We start from the raw sequence: 20,061 nt of genomic DNA, 5'->3' as shown, positions 1-20,061 counted from the left end.
AGAGAAACAACTCACAGCAAAGACATTAGTAGAAAAGAGAACCATCTCTATAGAATGGGTGACAATACCGAGTCACCAAATAAGACCATCCTTACCAAGCCCAGTTCTTTCCTTCATTAACAATGAACACTCACTAACCTCTTCAGCAGTCTCATCTTCCTCTTCTTCATCTGGCCGGTACTCTTCATCTGAGGAGTCATCTTCTTCTAGGTGAATATCCACAAACTGTGGAGGCTGCTTTAATGGAAATACAAAACACCGGGGTAGGAGGAAGATTGCTCAGCAGATAGAGGCACAAGCCCAATGACCAAGTTCAATCTCAGGACCAGTATGGTAGAAGGAAAGAACCAATACATGCTATGGCAGGTGCTCCCACCCCTCAACACACAAAATAAGTAAATAAATAAATAACAAAGAGAAAGAAGTGGAATGGGGGGGGGCTCAGTTGTTGAGAGCCCTAGCTGCTCTCTCAGAGGTCCTGAATTCAATTCCCAGCGCCAACATGGTAGCTCTCAGACATCTATAATGAGATCTTCTGGCCTGCAGGGATGCATGCAGGCAGAACACTGCATACATCACAAATATAAATATATATAAAATTTTATATATAAAGTATATATATAATATATATAAAATATATATATATATATATATATATATATATATATATATATATAATTTTAAAGAAATGGAACAGGGCTGGAGAATAAAAAGCTCAGAGACAGATACATGCTTCCATGCATAAGGCTCTAGGTTCTGGTTGCAGCAGATAAAAGATGGGAGGGAGGAGGGGAGAGGGAAGAAGGGAGGGAAAGAAGGGAGGGAGGAAGGCAGAAAGGAAGAAAGGGAGAGGTGTAGGGAGGGAAGGAGCAAAGGGAGGGATGGAGGGAAAGTATAAGTCACACACATTTGGAAAAGGAAGTGAATATATTGGGGGGGAAGAATTCTATAAGTCTAATGTGCAGCCACATCAAACGTCACAGCAAGGTTTTTATGATTCCATTAGGTAAAAGGCTAGTGTAATAATGGAAAAACCCAAACTTCTAATAAAATAAGAAAAAGGAAAAAAAAAAAAAAAAAAAAGCATGTCTACAAAGTAGTGAATACAGACAAAGTAGTTAGGTTTCAAAACTGATGAAGTATTTTGGGAAAAGGGTAACAAGACTTCCAAGTTTACCTTAATTTCATTGGCTTTCTTAATTGGCGAAATATTCCAAGTTGGAATTACCTACCAAAAAGAATGTCAGTTATAACATGTATCTGCTTTTCCTTTTACTGATAATCTAATCACAAAGACCTAACTACTTAGTAAGTAGCAACAATGGTCACTGAGCATCACATTCTCAAATATTTGTGGGGTTTATAACCCAGCACTTGCAGGGTTGAGAGAGGTAGAGTAGAACATGATAAAGAGCAGCCTGAGGTGTGCTGCAAGTTCCAGGTCAGCCTGGGTCATAGAGTGAGACCCTGTCTCAAACAACCCACCACCACCAACTGCAACAGCTACACAGAAGAAAATGAAGAAAGCACTAACCCAGGATGTAAGTGGGTTGCCCTTGACGCATGCCAGGGCACAGCATGAAAACCTGGGCAGGGTGGTTCACACTGCAGTCCCATATATATTTCTCATATTGAGCTGAGAGCCTCAGCCCACACATAATTCCTTCAAAAGTCAATCCCAGACCAAACTGTTGACGTATTTCTTCTCTATGAATAACCAAGAATAAGATTTTATTTCCCTCGAGAAACTCACAACACATACCACTCCTTTCTCCACCACTTCCTTCAGTTTAGAGCGTGTCATCTTTGGCTCCTAAGAAGAGAGATAAATGAAGAAAGTAATCAATAAAACTTCCAAATGTGCTTTTTCCAATCTGAGATATGTCAAGTTATTTACAAACTCCTACATGACCACCCACATTGAAAAGTTTCCATGACATGGAAAGAGACAAGAGGCTACTCACAAAGAGTGGCATGTCTTCTGTCTCACTGATGGCAGCTTTCATCATCGCTACAACATGTTCATTTGTAATTACTTCCTAGAGGAGAGAGATGAAATCCCACTTTATGCCAAGAGTCTGTCATCTGAACAATATTCATTTCTATGTAACTGCCACTAGACATAGATCTCTGCAGAGAATAAACAGAAGCTAGATCCTTAAACTGAACTCAAGAAAAACAACTGAAGATAAAAAAGGGAAAGGCAAACCTTGAAACAATGTTGCAGCAAATAGTCCCATCCATTACCTGCTACTACTGGGACAGAAATAACAGATCCAGGACAGAGGTGGAAGAGAATTATGTATCAAAGGCATTATATTTTTGATCTTGCCTGTTGTGCATGATAAGCTAATACTCTTCTTCTAGCTCTCAAAGGCATTCTTCACACATGTACAAAGCACTACTAACTACTGTGGATGTTTTTCTGACTAGGAATCTTATTAATCAAATCAGTGGAAGGAGGTACAGGCAGTTCATCTCAACTCCTGTTCAGACTTCTCACTTGTGCTGAGTGCAAAGAGAAAGCTATCCTTAGATGTAACACATTTTGTCACACTCAACCAACAAAACTGCTAATTCATATACCCAGAGTCAGGGGAGTTACAGGTCTACTTATTTGTTCTCGATGCAAAGTTTCTAGGTTGACTATGTAGCTGCCCATTACTCACGTGCAGGATGTTCCGTACATTGACTGCTGTCAGATTGTGCTGCTTAGCACCATCCTCCAAGGTACGATCCAGCATGTCATCCAGTTTTAGGTCATGGGCCATTGTCCCTTGTTCTTGACCCTTTCCATCTCGTTTTCTCTTGGTACCCTTTTTAGTTTTTTTCCTTCTATCGCTTTCTCCATTCTCTTGTCTTTCTGCAAATGAACCAAGAAGGAAGTCACCAGAATCTCCAAAACAACTTCTTTAGGAACTCTGCCCCAAATTAATAGTGGAAGGAAACCAACATGCCTGCTGTCTGACTTGAAAACCACACACCATCATGTGGCTATGGTGGTTTACTATGGAGGTGGTAATTGTACTACAGATCTGGTCATAATACATAAAACTCAGCTGGGTGTGGTAGCGAACACCTTCAATGGCAGTGCTAGGGGGACAGACAGGTGGATCTCTGAGATCAAAGCCAGCCTAGTCTATTAGTGAGTTCCTAAACAAGCAGAACTAAATATTGAGATCCTGTCTTGAAAGAAAAAAAAAAAAGCTAACAATAGCCAAGCAATGGTGAGACACACCTTTAATCTTAGCACTCAGGAGGCAGAGGCAGGTAGATCTCTGAGTTCTAGGCCAGCCTTATCTACAGACTGAGTTCCAGGACAACCAGGGCTACATGGAGTAACCCTGTCTCAAACAAACAAAACCCAAAGACATAAAACAAAATGAAAAAAAAAAAAATCCCTAAAACTCACAAAACATATTGACAAACTATTTGATATTTGAAAGAAGCTATTTGGTCTCAGCCTCACTGCCGCCGCCACCACCACCACTGCCCAGGGACACTGCCAAGCCGGGTCCATGTGCTGCCACCCACTCCGCACACAGAGTACCCAGTTATGGATAAAAATGAGCTGGTGCAGAAGGCCAAACTGGCTGAGCAGGCTGAGTGGTACAATGACATCAATGACATGGCAGTCTGCATGAAGTGTGTAACCCAGCAAGGAGCAGAGTATCTAACAAGGAGAGGAATCTCCTCTCTGTTGCTTATAAAAATGAAGTAGGAGCCCGTCGGTCATCCTGGAGGATTGCCTCAAGCATCAAGCAGAAGACGGAAGGTGCCGAGAAGCAGCAGCAGATGGCTCAGGAGTACAGAGAGAAAATTGAGGCTGAATTAAGAGACATCTGCAATGATGTGCTGTCTCTTTTGGAAAAATTCTTGATCCTATTTGAAAGACAACTACTACAATTACCTGGCTGAGGTTGCTGCTGGTGTTGACAAGAAAGGAATTGTCACAGCAAGCATACCAAGAAGCATTTGAAATCAGCAAAAAGGAAATGCAACCAACACATCCTATCAGAGTGGGTCTGGCCCTTAACTTCTCTGCCTTCTATTATGAGATTCTGAATTCCCCAGAGAAAGCCTGCTCTCTTGCAAAAACAGCTTTTGATGAAGCCATTGCTGAACTTGATACAGTAAGTGAAGAGTCGTACAAAGACAGCACACTAATAATGCAGTTACTGAGAGAAAACTTGACATTGTGGACATCAGATACCCAAGGAGACAAGCAGAAGCAGGAGAAGGAGGGAAAAATTAACAGCCTTCCAACCTTTGCCTCATTCTAAAATTTACACAGTAGACCATTTGTCATCCATGCTGTCCCACAGTTTTTTGTTTTTTTTGTTGTTGTTTATGATTTATGACAAGTTTATGTTACTTCTATTTGAATTTCTATATTTCCCATGTAGTTTTTATGTTTTAATATTAGGGGAGTAGAGCCAGTTAACTTTGGGGAGTTACTTGTTTTCATCTTGAGCTGACCAATATGGGGAAGTGGAATTTTTACACGAGTTATACTTCTACTCTTGGTACACTGTAGCTTTTTAGAAGGGCCAGTGTTAACACTGCTTCCATGTCTAAGCAAAGAAAATTACCTACATACTGGCTTGTACTGGTGGGGAATGAAAGGGGTAATCAGTTCCAGTCAAGAGTGTAGTTTTGTGGGTACTTTAAGGTTTGGAGCACTTGTGATGCTGTGGTACAAACAGATGTGTCCCTTGGATACACTTGCGGATCATGTGTCTCTGCATGCACACTCTGACCACAGCTCTGGAAGTGGTCCTTAGACAGAGTTGTGACCCAATTTAATCTGATAAGGGCAGAAATTTTTTTTTATTTGTAAAGTTACCTGCTGTTTGCTTTCATTATTTTTGCTACACATTTTATTTGTATTTAAATGTTTTAAGCAATCTAAGAACAAATGTAAAAGTTAAAGATGCAGTAAAAAGGAATTGCTTGGTGTTCACTGCTCCATGTGTATCAAGCACAGCGGTAAACAAAACCCCATGGATTTAATTTTTTTTTTTTTTAATTTTTGTTTTGTATTTTGCTTTTGTGATTTTTTTTTCTTTTTAATACTTGCCTAACATGCATGTGCTGTAAAAATAGTTAACAGGGAAATGACTTGAGATGATGGCTAGCTTTGTTTAATATCTTATGAAATTTTCATGAACAATCCAAGCATAATTGTTAAGAACACATGTATTAAAGTTCATGTAGGTGGAATAAAAGTTTTATGAATGGATTTTTCAACTACTTTTCTCTACAGCTTTTCATGTAAATTAGTCTTGGTTTTGAGACTTCTCTAAAGGAAACTGTGCCCTTATTCCCTCTTGGCAGCTAATGGGCTTTTACCAATTTTGAATGCAGTGCAAAATTTATCAGCAACAAAAAACGCTAATGTAACTACCATTTTCAACCATGTCCTATACCTAGGCTCTCCTTTCTCACCTCACTCCAAACTTGGTGTGGACCTTTCATTTTCTTGGGGTGTGTGGGAGATTGTTTGGCAATAGGTAATGTGTTCCCTTTAAAATTTTGCGTCTATGGCATTTTCTAACTTAGAAAGCCACAGTGTTCTTGGCCCACTGTGACACTGGGCAACATTAACTGTTAAGTTTTGTGCTTCCATATCACTGTTGGTTTTTAAGAATTTCTTGATGCTCTTCTGGCCTGCCTTTAATTTCCAGCCCTTTATCTCTACTTGTCGGGTGCACAGGACCACTCTCCTTTTACTGTCTTGTCACCAGCCATTCCGACTCGTTGGCCAGTATCTGGGAAAGGCCGCATGACCTTTCTGGCTCCACTCAGTGTCTGCGATACCCACTTCCTCTGCTTGCATCCCACAGCCTCCCCTCATCCTCTTTCCTACAGCCCAGCTCTCCTTGGTTGAGCCTGTGTTTATCTCCCTGGAAATCCTGCTCCAAATGGTCTGTCACCGTCTCCCTTTAAAATCCTTCTTCTTCCTCTCAAGTAAAGATGGGGCTCAGTCATACCCAAAGCTCACACCCTACCAAGTATTTCCTCAGTACCTTACAGAAAACACCAAACAAAAATGGCATTTTTAAAGAGGAGTATTTTTTTTTTTTAGAATGTAAGCTGCTCAAGAGCAGAGACAATGTTTTCTGTATGTTCTATTGTGCTTAGTACACTGTAAATGCTCAATAAATAGTGATGATGGTGGGGAACTACTCATTTTCCTATTGTACAGATGAAGAAGAAATGTCCCTGCTAGATCTGATGGCAAATCTGTAACACTTTGGGATGAGAAAGCAGAGTGTTACAAGTTCCAGGCCAATAGAGTCCATAGAGAATGGCATGAGCTGCATAAAGAAACCCTGCCATGCTGGGCATGCTGACCATGTACCTTTAATCTCAGAAATAGGCACATAGATCTGCTAGCTAAAGGCCAACCTCATCTATATAGCAGGTTTCAGTCTAGCCAGGGCTACCTATATAGTGAGACCCTATCTCACTGTATAGAGTGGGGGGGGGGTGGGGGGGAGATGGCACAGTGATTAAAAGCACTGACTTCTCTTCTAGAGGAAGATTCAATTAGAAGCACCCACATAGTGGCTCACAACTACCTGTAACTCCAGATCCGGAGGATCCAATGCCATCATCTGGCCTCTACAGGCATATGGTGCATAGATACACATGCAAGAAGAAAGTTTATCATGTACAATTTAAAAAAAAAATCCATAGATAAATATATTAGTAAGTTAGACTTAGGAAAATATTTATAAAAAATAAAAAATAAGGGCAACCAGTAAGATGGCCCAGCAAGGAAAAGTGCTTGACAAGAGACCCTGGACCTACACAATGGCAGGGGAGAAGCCATCCCTCCCAAGTGCCCTCTCACCTCCAGAGTGCACCATTGCACTCTCACCCTACTCCCTACACAAGAGACATTAAATGCATACATGCACATGCACACATAGATTCTATCTCATCCCATTTGCATACAGCACCTGGTGGGAATATATGCATCATTATAAGAGAAAACACTGGAGTCTTCATAACCATGGTAACAGTTAATTTGTGAAACTGGGACACAAACATAGGATTTCTGAGATGTATGGTCTGTATGGAGTAACAATTTCACTAGCGTCTAGAATTAGAATGTGTAGCTTTGCTATTTGTCAAACATCTGGATCACTGACCTATACTAGCACTTCTAAAATATATAAACTTTAACCAAAAAAAAGGAATACAATGAATAAGATGCTACACACCAATTATCCCAACACCTGTTAAGTACAGGCAGGAAGATCAGGAGCTCGAGGTCAGCCTGAGCTACATGAGACTTTTTCTAAAAATCAAACAAGAGACACACTTACTGGTAGATTATACCAATAATCTCACTGCAGACAAGAGAACTATTTGAAATACAAGGGTAAAAAAAAATACAGCCCAAACAAATAAAAAATAAAAGAGCTAGAGAGATGGCTTAGTTGTTAAGAGAACATCCTGTTCTTTCAGTGGACTAAGGCTTAATTCTCACCACCCATGTCATGTCAGGTGGCTCATAGCTGCCCGTACTAAGGTGACACCTTGGGTCTCCAAGAACACTTGCACTCACATGCATAAATCCACACAAACACACATTTACACATATTAACTAGAAATAGTAAAAATAAATCTATTTAAAAACCACATACAAGCCAGGAAGTAGTGGCACAAGCCTTTAGTCCCGCACTCAGAAGGCAGAGGCAAGTGGATATCTGTGAGTTCCAGGCCAGCCTGGTCTACAAGAGCTAGTTCCAGGAGAGAAAACCTGTCTCAAAAAAAAAAAAAAAAAAAAAAAAAAAACATATACAAGCCAGGCGGTGGTGGGGCAAGTCTTTGATGGCAGCACTTCAGAGGCAGAGGCAGGTGGATCTCTGTGAGTTCTGAGGCCAGCCTGGTCTACATAAAGAAATCCTGTCTCGAAAGAAAGAAAGAGAGAGAGAGAGAGAGAGAGAGAGAGAGAGAGAGAGAGAGAGAGAGAGGGAGGGAGGGAGGGAGGCAGGGAAGAAGGGAGGGAAGGAGGCAGGGAAGAAGGGAGGGAGGGAGGCAGGGAAGAAGGGAGGGAGGGAGGCAGGGAAGAAGGGAGGCAGGCAGGCAAACTAAAAACCATATACACAAACAGGGCTACAGAGAAGCAATAACATTTTTGTTTTGTTTCTGACAGAGGGCCCTTGATATTAGCCCAGAATGGCTTTCAGATTCTTATCTTCCAGCCTGAATATTCAAAGAGCTAGATTACAGGGAAATGAACCTACACCATTTATCAATCACATACTAAAGCCAAACATTTAAATTCTAGACTCTAGTGAAATTGTTACTCTGTATAGACCAGATAATATGTCAGGAATCCTAAGTTTGTGTCCCAATTGCACAAATTAATGAGGTTACCATGTTAATGGAGCCTCCAACGTTTTCTTTTGTAAAATATGGCCATCCATGCACTATAAATTTATGCAAACTAAACAAAGCACAACTTATCCAAGTGCTTTATAGCCAGTGAAATACTATACAAACATAATGAATCAGCCAGACAGTGGTGGCACACACCTTTGATACAGTAATCAAGAGGGAGAGGCAGGCAGATGTCTGACTAGGAGGCCAGCCTGACCTACATAGTGAGTTCCAGGACAACCAGGGCTGCACAAAGAAACCCTGTCTTGAACAAACAAAAAACCATAATGTACCATTATCATACCATCTGCTCTACAAGAAAGGAAAAAGGAACAAGTCAATTTAAACATCTACTCTGAATTTAGACAAAAAAGGACAGGAGAAGTATCCTTACTCAGCAGAAAAACAACATATACCATCAGATAAAAGAGAAAGTTTGACTGTAAAATTCTAATAAATTAGGAGAGATTATCACAAGCATATAAAGAAGGCAAACCCTTCTCTGGTATCTCTAGTTTGCTACAATTTGAAAACAAGTAGTTATCAAAGATTTTTTTGAATTATCAAAGATTAAGATTACATCGAAAAGTTAAAAAAAAAAAAACCTGGGGGCTTCAGGGATGGCTCAGTGGTTCAGAGCACTAGAAGCCAAGTTCAGTTCTCAGCAGCATGTGGTAGCTCACAAAAACCAGACATACTCTTGGCCTCTCAGGGCATCAGGCACACACATATCCATAAAATAGAAGTAAAGAAATCTTAAATAGAACCAACTATGAAAGCTGTGGAGATAATCAGTGAGTTAAGTAGTTACCAAATAAGCCTGAGGACCTGAGTTCAATCTCACACACCCACATAAAAAGTAGGCACAATGGCACATGCCCTTGGTTCAATCCCCAGCATGACATAAACTTGTAATCCCCACCACTTGGGAGAAAAAAAACAAGGAAATCAGTCATCAAATCTCCCAAAAGTTGTTCTCTGATCTCAGTATAGTGCATGTATGCACACACACAAACACAAAAATCACCATCAATTTACTGAGGCTCTGGTCCAGCCAAAACAAGGGAAACCATGTCCCAAGGAAAAACAAACAAACAAAAAACAGCCAACTACCTATGGGGTCAGGGCAGTGGACCCATGAAGAGGTGGGAAAATAAGATACAATGATAAACAATACAAATGAAAAATATGTACAATGACAGCCTCTTTAAACAAAATAATTCTGCCACCAGGGAACCAGAAATCCCATTGTACCTTCAATTACACAAAGAACAGGAAAGTTAGAAATTTACTAAATGCACCTGATCCCAAGGATGAAATGCCTACAATACAGACCCAGAGCCTGAGGCCATTAAGGTCAAGAGTCCAGTTAATGAGCATAGAGAAATCAGAACCATACAGTAAAGTGGAAAAAGAGTAAGACATCAGGACCGTCCCTTTTGAGAGGATATGATGGGAACAGACCCATACAGTAAAAATAAGACACAAAGGAAAAGAATTAGGGAAACAGCTCAGTGCTTACCCCCTTGAGGAATAAAAACTGCTCTTAACTTGTAGTGTAGTGTCTGGTCTCCAGAAGAGGTCCTTCTTACCAAGGTCGGGCACTTGGATAAGGGTCTCCATTACCTCCGCGAGCTTGAAGAAAGTCCCTGCTTGCTAAAGCAGTCATTCTTCTCGGCACTGGCAAGACCTTGTGCTTGTGGCCCTTCCAGTTAAATATGATTGGTGCCTATTAACTCATCAAGGTCAAAGCTAGATGCCTCAATCCCTGATCTCCAGCTACACCTCAGATTACATGCCCTTTTTCTCCCACTTAAGTTTATGTGCAGCTATTTTTTTTCCCCAAAAAATGCTACTGGCCGTCATCCTGATTCACCTTCAGATCATGTCTGTTGTTGCCACACCCCACCCTCCCACCCCAGTCTCCACACATTCTCTTTGGGACCTGAACCCCCCACCTCAAGTGGGTCTCGATAGCCTAATGACCTGACCTCTACATCACCGCCATGGAGCACAGACACATGTGTATGCCTGAACACAAGCACACTAAACAGATTAAACAATAAAGACTAAAAGGTATTAATTGGAGTAGTTCAAATGGCTCAGCTAGTAAAGGTATTTTCTGCCAAAGCCAAACACCTGAGTTTCATCCCTAACACTCACATGGTGGAAGCAGAGAACCAACTCCTGCAGGCGTGTCTCTGACTACCATGTTCATGGTATGGACCACAAACACACACACACACACACACACACACACAAATACACACATACTAACACTAATAAACGTCATTTAAAACCACAATGGAGCTAGGCAGTTGTGGCGCACACCTTTAGTCCCAGCACTGGGGAATCAGAGGCAGGTGTATCTGAGTTAGAGCCTGATCTACCGGACAGCCAATGCTACATAAAGAAACAGTGCCGAGAGAGAGAGAGAGAGAGAGAGAGAGAGAGAGAGAGAGAGAGAGAGAGGGGGGGGGGGGGGGGGAGAGGGAGAGAGAGAGACAGAGAGGAAAAAAGTAGAAAGTAACTAAAGACAAGGAGAAGATCTAAGTAAAAAGGACTAAGGACCATAAATAAGAAAGTGAAATGTTGGGTCCAGGACTGAACTGAAACAAAAGATAGCAAGTAGAAACTAGAGAAATCCAAAGGAGTCTAGGTTCTGATCATCACAACAGCCAAGCATGATAGCACACTTGTTTATAATTCCACCTTTCATGAGGCATAACTGTCACAAGTTTAAGTCCAGTTTGAACTACATAGTAATCCTCTCCCCCAAAAAATGTTTTATATGTATGTATGTATGTATGTATATATATATATATATATATATACACACACACACACTCAGTCTAATAATCATACTGCTACAACAAATCACACAAACTTTATGAAAAAAGTAAAGGTTCAGGTACCTTAAAAACAATTCTTTAAAAAAAAAAATTCTTTATCTTTAATAAGTGGTACTAGGACAAAACCCATATTCATCATCCTGCCCCTAAAACAATTTATTTTCTAAAAAGACCAGATGGCATTGAATTCACAGAAATTTGCCTATGAGTATTGGGATTAAAGGCTTGCCCCATCCCACCCATCTGAAAACAACAATCTTAATTCTTCCCGCAAAACAAACACACATGGTAAAAATTCAAATTGTAAAATTTCTAGGAGACAAGAGAAAATATTTTGTGATCTTAAAGTAGGTAAAGATTTCTAGAGAGAGGACATAAAAAAAACTTAATAAATAAAAGAAAAATATATAAACTCACCTTCACTTAAAAAAAAAAAAAAAAAAGTTCCATTGTCCATTAAGGTGACTCAGCAGATAATGGCACTTGCAGCCAAGTCTGACAATTTGAGTTCAACCCTCCCAGACCTACAGATAGAGGAAGGTCACTTCTGAAGCATTGTCTTCTGACTTCACATGTATGTCATGCATACAAAAATAAGTAAATAATTAATTTAAAAAATTTAAAAATCTTATATTCCTTAATTTAAAAATTAAAATAAACTAAGGGCTAGAGAGATGGCTCAAATGCTTTTATATTGTTTTTGTTTGTTTTTCCAGACAGGGTTTCTCTGTATTGCTTTGGAGCCTGTCCTGGAACTGGCTCTGTAGTCAAGGAGGTTGGACTGAACTCAGAGATCCACCTGCCTCCCAAGTGCTGGGACTAAAGGCATGTGCCACCAAGACCCAGCTGAGATGACTCAAATGTTAAGAGCACTTGTTCATCCAAAGGACACAAGTTCAGTCCTAGCACAGACATCTGGCAGTCCACAACGACCCTAATTCCAGCTCCAAGGTATTCAATGTCCCCCTTCTAGGACTACATAGTGTTACCCTTATTATAAACAAACAAACAAATCTCTCTTTATAAAAAAAAAAAAAAAAATTAAATTCCAGCTGTGTGTTTAATTCCAATACTCACAAGGCAGAGGCATGAGGATTTCTAGAACTTGAGGCCAGCCTGGTCTACATGGTGAGGTCCAGGACAGCCAGAACTACATAACAGAGGGACCCTGGTTGAAATAAATAAATGAATTAAAAAAAAAATAAGCCATAGTACAAGAGAAACTTAAATCTGAGGACATCTTGGCTATCCACAAGAAACCCTACATCGTTTTATAAAGACAAAGAGGCTGAATAGACACATGCTAGTAGAAGTCAGGGTTTATTACTACCAAGATGTACAACTAGTAACTGGAAGAGAAGACAAGGTTGATCACGAAGTATAGAGTTCCAGATGCTGCCATTACCCTAACAGAAAACCCTCGCTAGCTGATGTGTGCAAGTCACTATATACATATTATGTGCTTCAATACTCTCTTTGATGCTGCTACAATTGTTTTTGTTCTTTTTTAATTAAAAAGAAAAAAAAAGCCTACCCACTGGAATAAAGAGTCCACCATCCTCCTTCTCTTCCTCAGTGTGGTGAATTAGAGTTCTGAGTAGCTTTTCTTAAGGAAAGGCAGAACCATCTAGCTGGAATGGTTTCCTAGGCTGGGATCCTGGTTTTGAAGATGGGCTAACTGATGACAGAAAAGGTAACTCCCCTCCAGAATGCATCTGAAGTTTTCCTAGAAGAATCGCAAACACTGTTCCACACTCTGCTCATTCTTAATCACATGCTACCACAGAATTAGCATCTTTTCCTAAGATCTTTATGTTAGACACCTTCATTAAGCATACTATACACATAGGTTTTCCCTTCTCTTCAAGATAGGCTCCCAACACAACAAAATGAAAACTCAGATCCAAATTATTCACCTATAAATTACAGAACGAATTAGATAACTGCAATAACATTTTGAATTCAAATATGCTTTGAACTCTGTGCTTTCCTAAGAAAAATAAAACCTTTTCAGGGATTTAGTTCAGTAGTAGAGAGCAGCCTAGTGGCTGCTCTAGGTTCAATTCACAACACTGACAATCAGATCTTTATAGAGACAGTCATTTAGACTTGATCATTAACACTACATTAACACCAGAAAAGATATAAAAATGTCCAAAGTAGGAGCTGGATCAGAGGTTAAGAGCACTGGCTGTTCTTACAATTCCCAGCACCCATATTGCAGCTCACATCTACCTGTAACTGCAATTCCAGGTGATCTAATGCCCTCTTCTGCCCTCTACAGGCATAAGGCATGCACCTGTATACAGATAGACAAAACACCCATACATCAGTAATGGTTTGATTGAGAATGACCCTCAGAGGCTAATATATTTGCATGCTTACTCCTCAGTTGGTGAACTGTTTGAGAAGGATTCAAATGACTAGGAGGCACAGCCTATGGAGGCACATTGGTACTGGAGGTGAACTTTGAGGTTCCACAAAAGCCCACACCAGGCCCAGTGGTTCTTTTGTCTGTGGATCAGAAATGTAAATGTCCCAGCTACTGCACCATACTTGCCATACGCCCCAGCAAGGTGATAAGGAACTAACCCACTGAAACAATAAGCCAAGCCCCGAATTAATACTTTCATTTATAAGAGCTAACGTGGCCATAGTGTCTCTTCACAGCAACAGAAACACCAACAATAAGACATAAAAATTTAAAAATTTGTAAAAATGAAAAAATGTCTAAGGCATATTGCACACAACTATGACCCTAGCACTGGGGAGGTTGAAGCAGAAGGATATTGAGTTTAAGCCTTGGTTTCCATAGCAAGGCTAGGTCTCAAAATAGATAGATAGATAGATAGATAGATAGATAGATAGATAGATAGATAGATAAAAATAAATAAAAGCAGACATTCCTGACTCTATAATTAATTTTACAGAACAAATACATTCATGTACCATGAATCACTGAACACATACTATCAAGAAGAAACATGAAAATCAACTAGTCAAAACGGGCATTCTGTTGCACGCCTGCGATCTCATTGCTTGGGAAGCCAAATTAACAGGATCACTGTAAACTGAAGGACGGTGATCTACACATGGAGTCTCAGAAGAAAGAAAAAACGAAGTCGAGTTGTCATAGAAACAAGACTAATATGATACGTGGCACATGTCAGCACTGGGAACACAGAAGAAGGAAGATCTCTGGGAGTTGCAGGCCAGTGCGGACTACAAAGTGAGACTGTCTCACAAGAGGGAAACCGAGGGAAAGAGAGGGAAAGAGGGGGAAAGAGGAGAGAAAAAAACTACTCCTGGGAGCTGTCCTTTGATTTCCAAACCCTCGTATGCACTAACATACACAAGCACACAAATAAACAAACAGTAGAGTTTGGCCTACCATTAGCCCAACCCTGGGCAGGCAGAGGCAGTGGGACCTCTGGGTTTGAGGTCAGGCTGGTCTACAGAGCGAGTTCCAGGCAGCAAAGCTATATGGTGAGACACTGTCTTTAAAACTAATTTCTTTTTGTATGTGTGTGTGTCTTTTGTTTTAAGACTAGTCAAGTGCAGCACTGAGAAGACAGAAAGTGTAGAACAGGAGTTCATCCTGTAACAGACTGTGCACATCAACTGAGACAATTCACTACCCTCAGACCAGCCCAAAGAAGACATTCTGAAAGTGAAAATAGATAAACATAAAAAGAAATCAATGGAAAGAATACATTAGCCCTTGCATATACACAAATCTCTGAGATACACCCAAGCAGTGACTACAGGGGATCAGAGGGAAAGACTGGGGGGCAGGAGGCAGAGCAGGAGCTGGAGAAATGCTCATCACATCACTCTGTATTCATTTGTTTCGGTTTTCCCTGGGGAGAGTGGTTTGGTTTTATTTTGATGTATGGGTTGGGAGTTACAGCTTTTAATGGCTGAACTGGCTCTCAGCCCTTGCTTTTATTTTGAGACAAGGTCTCCCTACATTGCTGAAGCTGGCCAAGAGACATAGTGTCCTGCCTCAGCTTCCCACAGGCAACATTACAGGTATATGCCACCACATGTGGCTACTTTCTACATTTCTGAAATGTTTTTTGATGTGTTTCCAATTAAACACTTTTATTTCAAAAGGGAACCAAGTATCAGTGGGGATGTAGCTACGTGGGTAGAGATCTTGAGTAACAAGCATGAGGTCCTGGACCAGATGAACTGGGAATGGTACATTCCAGCAACAGGGAAGTAAAGGCAGGAGCAACACAAATTCAAAGCCAGCCTAGGGTATACACAAAGTTCAAGGCCAGCCTGAGCTCATAAGACACTTGGATCTCTGCGAGTTCAAGGCCAGCATGGTCTGTAAAGTAACTTCCCGGACAGCCAAGGCTCAAAAAACAAACAAACAAACCAAAAAAAAAAAAAAAAAAAAAAAAAAAAAAGACACAGTCTCAAAAAAAAAAGCAAATCATTTGTCACTGATTGTCACCCTATGGCCAACTAGACGGCTCTGGAAGTTGAGGACTCATGCAGCCTACCCTAAAGATCAACTTAGGCTCCCAGCATCCATATGAAAGCTCGTAAGTGTCCTTAACTCCCATTGCAGGGGATCCAGATCCCACCCTCTAAGGTCTCAAGCAGCAGTATGTGAATGTGATGCTTTTACACACAAGCAGGCAACACACACTCATACATTTAAAAAACAACCAACAACCAGAAAAAGAAATTAAGTAGACACAGTGATGTACACCTATTAATTCCAGGACTCAAAAGCTAAGGAGGGTGGCTAGCAGGTTTAGGGGTTTTTTGTTGTTGTTATTGCTGGTGCTGGTGGTAGTGGTTTCTTTTGATTATTTGAGACCGGATTTCTCTGTGTATCTCTGGCTGACCTGGAACTCACTCTGTAGACCAGGCTGCCCAGGAACTCACAGAGATTCACTTGCCTCTGCCTCCCAAGTGCTGGGATTAATGGCGTGCTTCACCACCTACCAAGGGCTGGCTGTTTTAACTAACAATATTCTCAGTCCTTAGCTCAAAGGAGAAAACAAAAACATACCTTTTGTAATTTTCTGAATTATTACATGGATACCTTTAGTTCGACCTGAAACAAACATGATCCTACTGGAGGAGGACCCCAACAAAAATAAAAATATCCTTTATTTTTAAATAAACACTCAATCCTAAACACTCTTGTCCCTACCTCCCTTTGTTTATGGAGTCCAAAGTCACCTCCAGTGGCAACATGCAACAGACTTTGCTTAACAAGGACAGTAGTAACTGCTCTCTAATCCATCAGGGAAGGCAAAATGGCTCAGCAGGTCAAAGTTGATTGTAACCATGTTTGATCCCCAGAACTACATAGTGGAAGGAGAGAAGTGCTCTCAGGTTATGTCCAGTCTGGAATACACAGTAAATTCAAGGCCAGTTCAGGATGAAAACAGTAAATCTTGTAAGTACTGAAATTTCAGGTATGTGCTACTCATTTGTCCTGCTTTCTTTTTCCTGTTGATTCTTTTGGACACAGGGTCCCTCTAACATACTCCTTGACTGTCCTGGAAGGTACTATGTACACCAGGCTGGCCTCAGACTCACAGGGATCTTAATTCTGCCGCCTGAGTGCTAGGAATAAAGGACTGCCACACCATGCATGCCAAGCTCTGCATTTTTTTCTCCAAAGCCAGGTATCATGTAACCCAGACTAACCTCAAAGTCACTATATAACCAAAGAACTCCACCCCCATGTGGAGAGCATCCAGGCATGGGTCACCTCACCCACACCTTCCCTTGTCTTGAGTCTTGCAATGTACTCCTGACTGACCTCTAACTTACAGCAGTCCTCCTATGTCAGTCTCCTGAGTGCCTGGATTACAGGCAAACACCACAAATGCCCAGCTTACAATCTTTTGAAATACATGCCAGAACCTTTAAATCCATATAAAATTGCCCTTCAAAGGACACATATCCAGCTTGACAGCAGAGCTTTCTCCACTGGGACTTGTGTCACCAGAAACATCTGGAACTGCTCCAAATTAGCCTACAATTTTGGACTGGTTTTATGCAGCAGGGGTTCCTCTTCAGGCTGGCTTCAAAACCACACATTCATAGCCAAGTACTAGAAATCTTGGTTCCCCCTGCCTCTATCTCCTAAATGCTGAGAGTTACAGATCCATCACACTATGTTTTATGCTTTGCTGTAATGAAGTCTGGAGACCTCTTCTGGCCTGCAGGGATACATGCAGGCAGAACACTGTATATATGATACTTAAATGAATCTTTTTTTAAAAAAAATAAAAGACGAGAACACTTCTGTTCTTCCAAAGGACCTAAGTTCCGTTCCTAGCACCCACATGGCAGTTCACAACCATCAGTAAATCAAGCTCCAGGCTATCTGATGCCTTCTTCTGAGCTCTCTTAGCCACCAGGCATGAACATGAATGGGTGCACAAAAACATACATGTGAACAAAAAACTCATCAACAGAAAATAAATTTTTTTTTTACAAAGTAATTATTTTTGAAGTAAACCAAGACCAACAAATCTAGTTGCTGAAGAGCTCAGAGGGATAAACAAGGCAGAGCTGAGGTTTTAGGGTTAGGGTTAAGGTTAGAATTAGGGTTAGGATTAGGGTATTCCCGGAATACAAGAGGCCCTAAGCTACATCCTCATCAATACAAATAAACAGACTGTTGGAGACTGAGCACAGGCTTGGCAGATACAAAAGCATTCTGTTGCTGAGCCTCACCTGCAGTCAAAACCCTAACTTCTATTTTCAATTGTTCTCTTTGCCTCCTGATACTAATTAAAAGAGATCAGATCTTATAACTGGTTAGCATATGTCAAAATAAATATGAATGAAATGTAAACGAGACAACAAACAAAAATGGTAGACACTATTTGTAATAGTTGAAATTATAATGATCTCACAAACACACACGCGTGTGCGCGCACACGCGCCCAAACAAGAGTCAAATCCCAGTGTTTGAATATGTAAACCAGGAGACCCCAACTACTGACCAGATACCCCATCCCTTGGCTTTTGATAAAGTGTATTGCTCTATAACATAGCTTCAAATTCACATATAGTAAGAGACAGGCAACTCATTTGCTTCTCATAGATAGCCCTTTTGTCATCTGAAGACAATCTCATGCAAGGTTTGAAGGCCTGCATTCAGACACAGCCCCTCACCTCAGGTCAGGTGTGGGATTGTTCACTTAGAGCATCATGGTATTACTCCAAAAGTTAAGTGTACAGCATTTTAGAGTGCAGAGCTTCAATTCAGAGATGCTCAACCTACACAGGAGAGGAAAGAGCAACCGAGACCTTTCCCCCTTACCTCCTTCTGCCTTGGCTTCTTCATCCAGCTCTCCTGAAGGAGGTTCCTCTACAACAGGATGATCCCCTAGGTCTTCTCTGGTAACCAGCAAAGGCGGGAAGACAATTTCCTTCCCTTTCCTTGAGGCCGCGGCCTGGTGTCTCTCTTTATCGACTTGTATAGCCAGGGAATGAGAAGACTCGGAGGAAGGAAGGTCACTTTCCTGAGAGATGGCTACATCGACAGCCTCCAAAACCGGTAAGTTTCCATGCTGGGTGAGCACCTGAGGACGTAGAGACGGACCCTCCAAGCTGAGCTGATCTGCGATATCATGAGAGGAGTCCACCTCAGGACACACTGTACTCTCACGATGCTGACCCCAGGACAGCGGCTCTGACCCCAAGTCTTTCAGCTGCACGGATTCCGGCTTCACAGCTGGCTCTAAGTCTAAGTCATCTCCCTCCTGGTCATCCTGCTGGTGCGCAGACTCCGTCACTGCAGCTCTTCTCTTTTTACAGGGCAACATCGTACAAGTCCCACTTCTGGTCCATCCTGAAAGGGTACAAGACAAGTGCTTATCACCTCAGTAGTAGTAACAGGAATAGCTGGGTGCTGGTGCCGATGGTGGGGCCGGTGGTGGTGGTGGTGGTGCACTCCATTAATGCCAGCACTCACAAGGAGGAGGCAGGCAGATCTGTGACTTGAGGACAGGCTTCAGAGCTACAGAGAAACCCTGAGGTGGGGTGGGAGGGAATAACAGTAATACCATTTGATGAGTTTTCATCTCATGATCCTCAAGCTCACTCATGAACATAGTATTTGACACCAAATGCCTAGGATTTTAGGAGAGGATGAGAAACTAGCTCAATTCAAATTCAATATGCTACCTCCACTAAGAGTTACCTTAATCTCTGAAACTACTGTACCTCAGGCTTGCTGGGATGGTACAGGCCTCTCTTTCCAGCCTAGGAAGACATGCCGTTGTATCTCTGTGACTTCAAAGCCAACCTGGTCTACAAAGTAAGTTCTACGCCAGCCTGGACCTGACCACTTGCACTCAGTCAAATGCCCACAGACAAGACATGTCATCCAAAAAGTAAAAAGTAAATCTTACAATGTCACGTTGTCACTTTTGTAACATCTTGTTCTTCATCCTCAAAGGCAAGGATATGTACTCAGTTGAGAAAAAGGAACCCTTAACAGGTGTCTCCAGGGTCCAACACTATGTGGGTATCGTAGACACTCACTGACCATTCCCTGACAGGTGACCGAATGAAGGACTTGCACACCGCTGTGCCGCACTGGGACCCAGCAAGGAGCGTTTACATCGGTCCTGGACGGTGGCTTCTAACTTGCTATCTAATCTGTGATAAGAAGGAGGTCCAAGAACAGAATAAGTCACTGCCAACCTTCAAGTCTGAAGACCACTCGACAGTACTAGAGGAAACTTACTCCTGGCAGGCTTAAAAATAGTGTTCGCTCCGACTCAGATCAGAAGTAGATCTATAAAGCCAACCTTAAGCC

The 20,061-nt window shown here is 41.4% G+C and overlaps 1 protein-coding gene and 1 pseudogene across 34 annotated transcripts in view; one reads left to right on the top strand and one right to left on the bottom strand.

Annotated features, from left to right (window-relative positions):
• The window catches only part of LOC127232582 (GON-4-like protein), a 117,379-nt gene that overhangs the window by 43,478 nt on the left and 53,840 nt on the right, over positions 1–20,061 (bottom strand). For 7 of the 34 annotated variants that reach the window (XM_051198688.1, XM_051198690.1, XM_051198694.1 and 4 more), the window contains exons 2-7: positions 18,559–19,089; positions 2,670–2,863; positions 1,965–2,039; positions 1,763–1,813; positions 1,178–1,228; positions 139–237 (exon numbers count right to left, since the gene is read on the bottom strand). The exons of 9 other annotated variants lie outside the window; for them this stretch is intronic. In XM_051198688.1, coding sequence (XP_051054645.1) covers positions 139–237; positions 1,178–1,228; positions 1,763–1,813; positions 1,965–2,039; positions 2,670–2,863; positions 18,559–19,063 — 975 coding nt within the window. In that variant the 5' untranslated portion in view covers positions 19,064–19,089. The remainder of the gene's footprint in view (positions 1–138; positions 238–1,177; positions 1,229–1,762; positions 1,814–1,964; positions 2,040–2,669; positions 2,864–18,558; positions 19,090–20,061) is intronic. 18 more of the 34 variants (XM_051198686.1, XM_051198698.1, XM_051198685.1 and 15 more) reach the window with 7 other exon arrangements.
• On the top strand, positions 3,507–4,255 carry LOC127232589 (14-3-3 protein zeta/delta-like; annotated as a pseudogene).

Source organism: Phodopus roborovskii, unplaced genomic scaffold, assembly GCF_943737965.1.
Source record: "Phodopus roborovskii unplaced genomic scaffold, PHOROB, whole genome shotgun sequence".
In the NCBI taxonomy this organism is placed as follows: domain Eukaryota; kingdom Metazoa; phylum Chordata; class Mammalia; order Rodentia; family Cricetidae; genus Phodopus; species Phodopus roborovskii.
The sequence above is the reverse complement of the archived record's forward strand: the minus strand, read 5'-3'. Positions and strand labels throughout refer to the sequence as shown.